The sequence below is a fragment of the Lactuca virosa genome, chromosome 8 (genome assembly GCF_052849685.1).
Source record: "Lactuca virosa cultivar CGN04683 chromosome 8, Lactuca_virosa_CGN04683_v6, whole genome shotgun sequence".
In the NCBI taxonomy this organism is placed as follows: Eukaryota; Viridiplantae; Streptophyta; class Magnoliopsida; order Asterales; family Asteraceae; genus Lactuca; species Lactuca virosa.
Window position 1 is genome coordinate 388,906,659 of NC_136433.1, and position 6,564 is coordinate 388,913,222.

Consider the following 6,564-nt stretch of genomic DNA (forward strand, 5'->3'; position numbering starts at 1 on the left):
ATGTGACCTAGGAGTGGGAGAAATAGAGGCAATATGAAGGTTGAGATGTTGAATAGGTTTAACAATATTGTGCTTTGCACGGGTTGTCATGTGATGAACAAGAGGTGGAATGGAGTTTCCAGATTGAGTCTAGTGAGAAGATATAGGTGGAGAGAATGGAGGAGCTGAGGGTTCATGAGATGGGGACCGAGTGGTTTGGTCTAAGGAAGATGGTGAGTCCGATGATAGGGGTGAAGTATGGGGGTTAGGAGCGGTTGGATTTGTCTGAGTAGAGAATTGGGATGGAGTGGTGGATATAGGTGATGGTATAGATGTTTCATCAAGAAAATCATATGAGGGAGCTTCATTTGGTGTGACATGTTTAAATGGGAAGGTGGTTTCGTTAAAGACAACATCTCCGGAGATGATAATTTTGCGTGATGATAGATCAAGACATCGGTAACCATGATGATTAGTTGGATAGCCCAATAAAATGCATGGGGAGGTACGTGGGGCAAGTTTATGGGGAGTTGTGAGGTTGGGAAACATAGGGAGCCAAAAACATGAAGTTGGGTATAGGTAGGATGCGTTTGGAATAAGCGAAAATGAGGTGTGTTATTTTGAATTATGGTGGATAGGATTATGTTGAGTAAGTGTATAGCCATGTGAAGGGCTTCCACCCAATATGTGGGAGACATGTGGGATTGAAAGAGAAGGCAACATATTGAGTTGTTTATTGTTTGTAACATTCATTCGAATTTTCCATTTTGTTGGGATGTACGGGGGCATGAGAATCGAAATTGAATGCCATTAGTTGCAAAAATGGTTATGAAATTGTCGATTGATGTATTCACCCCCATTGTCACACTGGAGAGCTTTTATGGTTTTACCAAATTGGTTTTTGATGTAATTGGAGAAAAACAGGAATTTTGTAAATACCTCAGATTTTTGTTTTAGAGGAAATACCCAAAGATAATGAGAATAGTGGTCAAGGAATATAACATACTATCGTACTTGACATGGGCGAGGTCCATACGTCATAATGTACAATATCAAAAATATTGGAAACATTATGCGTAGATAAATGAAACAGAAGTTTAACATGTTTTCCAAGTTGACATGAATGAAAAATACCATCAAATTTGGGCTTATTACACGAAATGGAATTATTGGAAATTAAAGATTGCAAAGTTTTATTGTTGGGGTGGCCAAGGCATTGGTGCCAAAGAGAGCGGCTTGCGGAAAAGTGAACCTGAGGTGTTGAAAGAAGAACCAGTTAGAGTGGGCCATCACTATCACATCGGATTAAAGGTTGCTTGATCCTGAAATCCTTGACATTAAAACCAAATTCGTCAAATTCAATAGAGCAATTGTTTTGACGAGTTAATTAACGAATGGAAATAATTTTTTTATTATAGTGGGTGTAATAAGGATATTGTGAAGATGAAGGGGTCGGTAAGAATTTTTTAATAGGAAAAGTGAGTGTCTGATCTTTGTTACAGAGATTGGGGACCTATTACCGACTAAAACCGAATGAGAATTACAATTATGACTAAGAGTGTGAAGTATACCTTCATTTGCATGCACATGATCGGTTGCTCCCGTATCCATAATCCATTAATTTGTGGTCGGTTCCTGAAGTGACATGGAGGAAAATATATGTGGGAAAGATGTTGGTTGTTGCATCCCAAACCATTCCGAAGGAGGAGGGATATTTGTTGAGGTTTGTGAGTTCTGATTTTGTCCCATAAAAGACACGAAAACAGTTGTTATGGAATGAACTTGTGATGGTTATGGAGTTGGGCCTATAAGGCCCTGTTGTTGTCGTTGATTTCTATTGGGTCAAGAAAATTTAGTGGGCCTATATGACCATTGAGAATGGGCTGGTGGAGGAATAAAGACCCAGTTGTATGGTCGAGTTGTTGATTGCGCTGGGAAAAAAGAAGAAGGATGTGTCGGTTGTTGTTGATGATGTTGCTAGCCGTTGTGAAGGGATGTTGTCAGCGGTCACTCCAAAGTTCGGTCCGGTGATTATTGCTTCCTGAGGCAGTGTGAAGAATAGTATGGGAGGACGAATTATCGGAATGAGCCGCAACAGGAGGAACATGGGGTTGATTGAAGCAGGATTCTTCCAAATTAAGAATTGACCGTGTTTCTGAAAATGTTGGAAACGGATGGCAATGTCGGAGCAATGTAGCAACATTTTCAAAACAAGGAGAAATCCCATTGATTGTGTATATAACAAGATGTTTGTCGGAGATTTTTGATGAAGCATCGATATTTTCAAGAAGGTCGGCAATGTTTTGGAGCTTGGTGCAATAATCTTGAACAGAGAGATCCCCCATAGATATGGTTCGAATTTCACTATCAAGTTGCATAATGCGGGAGTCTTTGTTGTCTCGGAAAAGTTTCTCCATATTGAGCCAAAGTTGACGAGTCGCATCAACCTTTTTCCATTAAGGGTCAGTGGACGGGGTTGCTGGAGCATCGAAGGTTGTATCGTGTGATCATGTGCATCGTAAGCCTCACAGTGGGTAGTGAAAAAATCCCACCAAGTATCATAGTTATGTAGGTCAAGATCGAGAATTATAGGAATGTGTGCTTTAATGTTTGTAACATCGAAAGCTTTATAGATGGGAGGTGTTGGTCCAGATATGGTTGTGAAGATGGAAGCAAGGCAGAAAAGAATAAGAGAAATTTAGGGTACGACTGATGAAGAGCTGTGGGGAAGAAGATGGAAGAATAGAGGAAATAGAGAAAAATAGAGGATGGAATAAGGAAGGTAATTCAAATTCTCTCTGATACCATATTGAATCAAATAACTCCCTTGATTCTCAATTGATTATAATATATATATATATATATATATATATATATATATATATATATATATATATATATATATATATATATATATATATATATATATATATATATATATATATATATATATATAATGTAAACGAATATAGAATGGACCTAGGCTAATCTATACATGAATGGGCTACAAAAGGCTACAAATACATATATACTCTAACAAAAACAATAATCATGATCGTAGAACAACATGAAAAACTGATATAAAAGTTGGCTTGTAATGATAACAAATATACATAAAGGCCATACCCAAATGATAAGTCATATACTACTATAAATACATGCCTCTGAACTATAGCATCTTTGTATACTATGGTATCTACGTTCATGTCCTTAAAAATAGACAACTCTTTCAATTTTAGCATTCTATCTTTCCTCCCCCTTCTTAAGAATATTTCTCACACCATATACAATAAATGCATGTAATCAATGTGTTGTTGAAAATCATATGCATCTTCAGTTATTTATTCTAATACTGATTTATTTCTTCTAATATGATTATAAAAAAATCAATATTATCATGTCATATCTATTCAAGTCTTCTCATTAAGTTTTGATTTGTTATTCAATTTTTTTTATTATATTTTAGGTTATTAAACAGTTATTTTAACACTAATTTTTAATTTGAATGAGGAGGTGATCCTGTGGTGAACCACACGACAACTTTTTTTTTATCTGTGTTCAACAGTCGTTATTGGGTTTTCTCTGAAATGGGATTTGTTGATAAATGTTTGATGTAAATTATAATTTATAAATATCTTGTCGTTTCTTCCATTTACCAATATCCAATATAAAATAAAAGTATGATGCTATATTAGATGAATAAATAAAAGCTGAAATTAAGCATTAAATTTCTTTGTCATAACTAAATGATACAAGGTTGGTATAATAAACCAATAAACCGAAATATGATGCTTTAAAAGTCAAAAACAACAATTTTCCTTTTGAGTAGATGTATAGTATAAATATAGTATACGTAGAAATTTGAATAAAATAAGGTTAAAACATCATTTTTACCTAAAAGAACCATTGTGCCGCCATGGTTGGACATATGCCTGGTGTAAAACTTTGTCAATTGGTTCGCATGTTGAAAGAATCCACATCTGAAAATTAAAAAAAAATCATCTTCATTTATGCAAATCGATTTAACTGATGTGAAATAGAATCTATACTCTCGAATGATGCAATTGGTGTATTGTTAATCATTTAGTACAAAACGTTAAGCTCCATGCTTCAGTTATGTAATCCAAAAAATATTAGTTAGTGGAATACATGACTTAGTGCTAAAATTGTGTCTGATTTTAAAATACAGTGACTTCTGAGTGCGTGTGGTTGAATGGATGATCTGTTATCTTCTTTATAATCTTAACCCAAGCATTTAAGTAGGTGGTTGTGCCTATTTAAACATCATGTTGCTCCTTTGATCCAAAATATATCCATATCTTTTAAGGTGTCCCAACACATATAATTAATAGAAATTAAACATTTTTAAAAGATCAAGCAAGAAAATCATACTTTTGGAATAGACATGGAAAAACTAAAGACTGCTAATGCTGAAGTTAAACAAAACATTAATTCATATATGTTTAACCTCAACAAGAAATTAGCATAGCCATATACTTGTGCTTTAAGACAACCCTAACAGAATAATCATTAAAAGTTACCAAAAAACTTAAAAGTAACAAATTTCTTTTGACCTCCAACAAGGTGGAGTTTTAACCGGCATGCATATAATCCTTTCATAACTTCTTCACAATATGCGCTTTCTTGGTTATCATAAAATGTTTCCGGATTTAAGTAATGTCCAGTTGCATGCAAAGGCTGATGAAGTTGGCATTCCCACATTTGATCAATGATCTTAAAAAACTTTCTTGTACTCCTCTTTTTTATTGCGAAAACATTTTGCACTAGCCTCTTTGGCTCTATCCATCGCCTCATAAATATAGCCCACAACTAGCTTTGTTTCCCTGACGACCATTCTAAGGACGTTAACAAGTGGTCCCGTCAACTTAAGAGCGTAAACAATATTTCTCCAAACCGAGTCTTGTATAAAATATGATTTCATCTTTTTCCCAATATCATGCTTGCCCCACTTGCTTTTCGCCCACTCTTTGGACAATATCATCTTTCTTAAATTGCCTTTTTGTTATTGCATTTGTAACAAAGTGATAAATAATGTTGCAAACCTATAAAATGTAACATAAAATGCTATTAGATACAATAAAAATGTAAGACCATAATGAGTGGTTAATAAAGTGTTAAGATACACAAACTGGTTAATAGCAGGTCTATGCAAGTTTCTTTATTAGTAAACTTGCGCATCATGTTCACAAGACTAACATGGGTATATTTTCCCTACAAAGCAGTTTTCACCTTAGGAATTTGCTTGCTAATGTCCTCTAACATAAGATCAATACGATGTTTAGTGCATGGTGTCCAGAAGAGGTGTGGTCTTTTGGCTTCCAATAATTTCCCTACAAAGTTGACACCAAAGTAAAATTTAATAATCAACATAATGTAAATTAAAAAAAACTAATTTACATAATATCTATTCTTTACCCACTTTAACATAAGATGACGCATTATCCGTGATAAGTTGTATAACATTGACCTCTTCAACCATGTCATCAAGAACACCAAACAAGAAGTTTGCATCCTTTGAAACTTCCGAGACATCCATGGATTTCATGAAAACAGATCCCCACAGAGAATTCACTAAAAAGTTTATTATATCTTTTTGCACCACCGAATCACGCCAACCAAGCATCTGACATGATCAAACACCCTTTTTGGGCCCATTCTTGCTCATGTTCCTCCATTTTTCCTTTAATTTCTTTTACTTCTTTCTTTATCAAAGGAACCTTTAGCTCATACATGCTAGGTGGTTTCATTCCGGGACCAAATTGTCCAATTTCTTCTACCATAATATTAAAACTATCATATGTAGCAGCATTAAAGGAATACCAACACAAAAACATCAAAGTTTTAACATAAAAACTGCATATAAAAAAACAGCATGTTTAAACATCAAAAACAACCTATATAACTTAAAAAAAACAACATTTTTATTCAAAAAAAGCATATGAAAGGAATGGAGAATACCTGCATCATAAAACCATTTTTCTATTTCACTACATGCTTTTCCCCTTAGTTCTTTCCGACACACCTCATTTATCGTTTGTTGTTTCCCTCCTTTACCATCTTTTCTACCTTTAAGTGCAACTTCAGGATTTGGAGTGTAATACATATCTATGAGTCCTTTTTGTTTTGACTTCTTTTTGGGAGATAGTTTGCTAGTGCCTTCACTTCCCCTTTTTTTTTTATCTTATTTCAACACAATATTCTTCTTCATCTTCATCATACTCATTAACTTCTTGCATCCTTGATAACATTTGAATACTATCCTTTGATGCTTGTTTTTCTTTCATAAAATCCGCTACTTCTTTCTGGATAGGTTCCAAACATCTTGGGTAATCGGTGACATTTCTATAACCTCCAACAAGGTGCATTTTTAACCGGTATGCACCTCCCTTAACAACATTTGTGCAGAAAGTGCATCTAAATTTGTTTTTAATCTTAAGGTCTAGGGTATCATATCTTCTTGTCAGATCAATGTTAGATCGAGTATCCATTATAGAATTGTAGAATTGTAGAATAAAATAGGGGTGAGTGATGAAATGACGAGTGACGATCTAAGAAAAAAAGATA

General features: G+C 34.5%; 1 protein-coding gene across 1 annotated transcript; it reads right to left on the reverse strand.

Annotated features, from left to right (window-relative positions):
* Positions 1-1,979: 1,979 nt before the first annotated feature.
* Positions 1,980-2,396, reverse strand: LOC145131987 (uncharacterized). Its single transcript, XM_079066628.1, has one exon. It carries the CDS (start codon positions 2,394-2,396, stop codon positions 1,980-1,982), a length of 417 nt encoding a protein of 138 aa, XP_078922754.1.
* Positions 2,397-6,564: the final 4,168 nt, after the last annotated feature.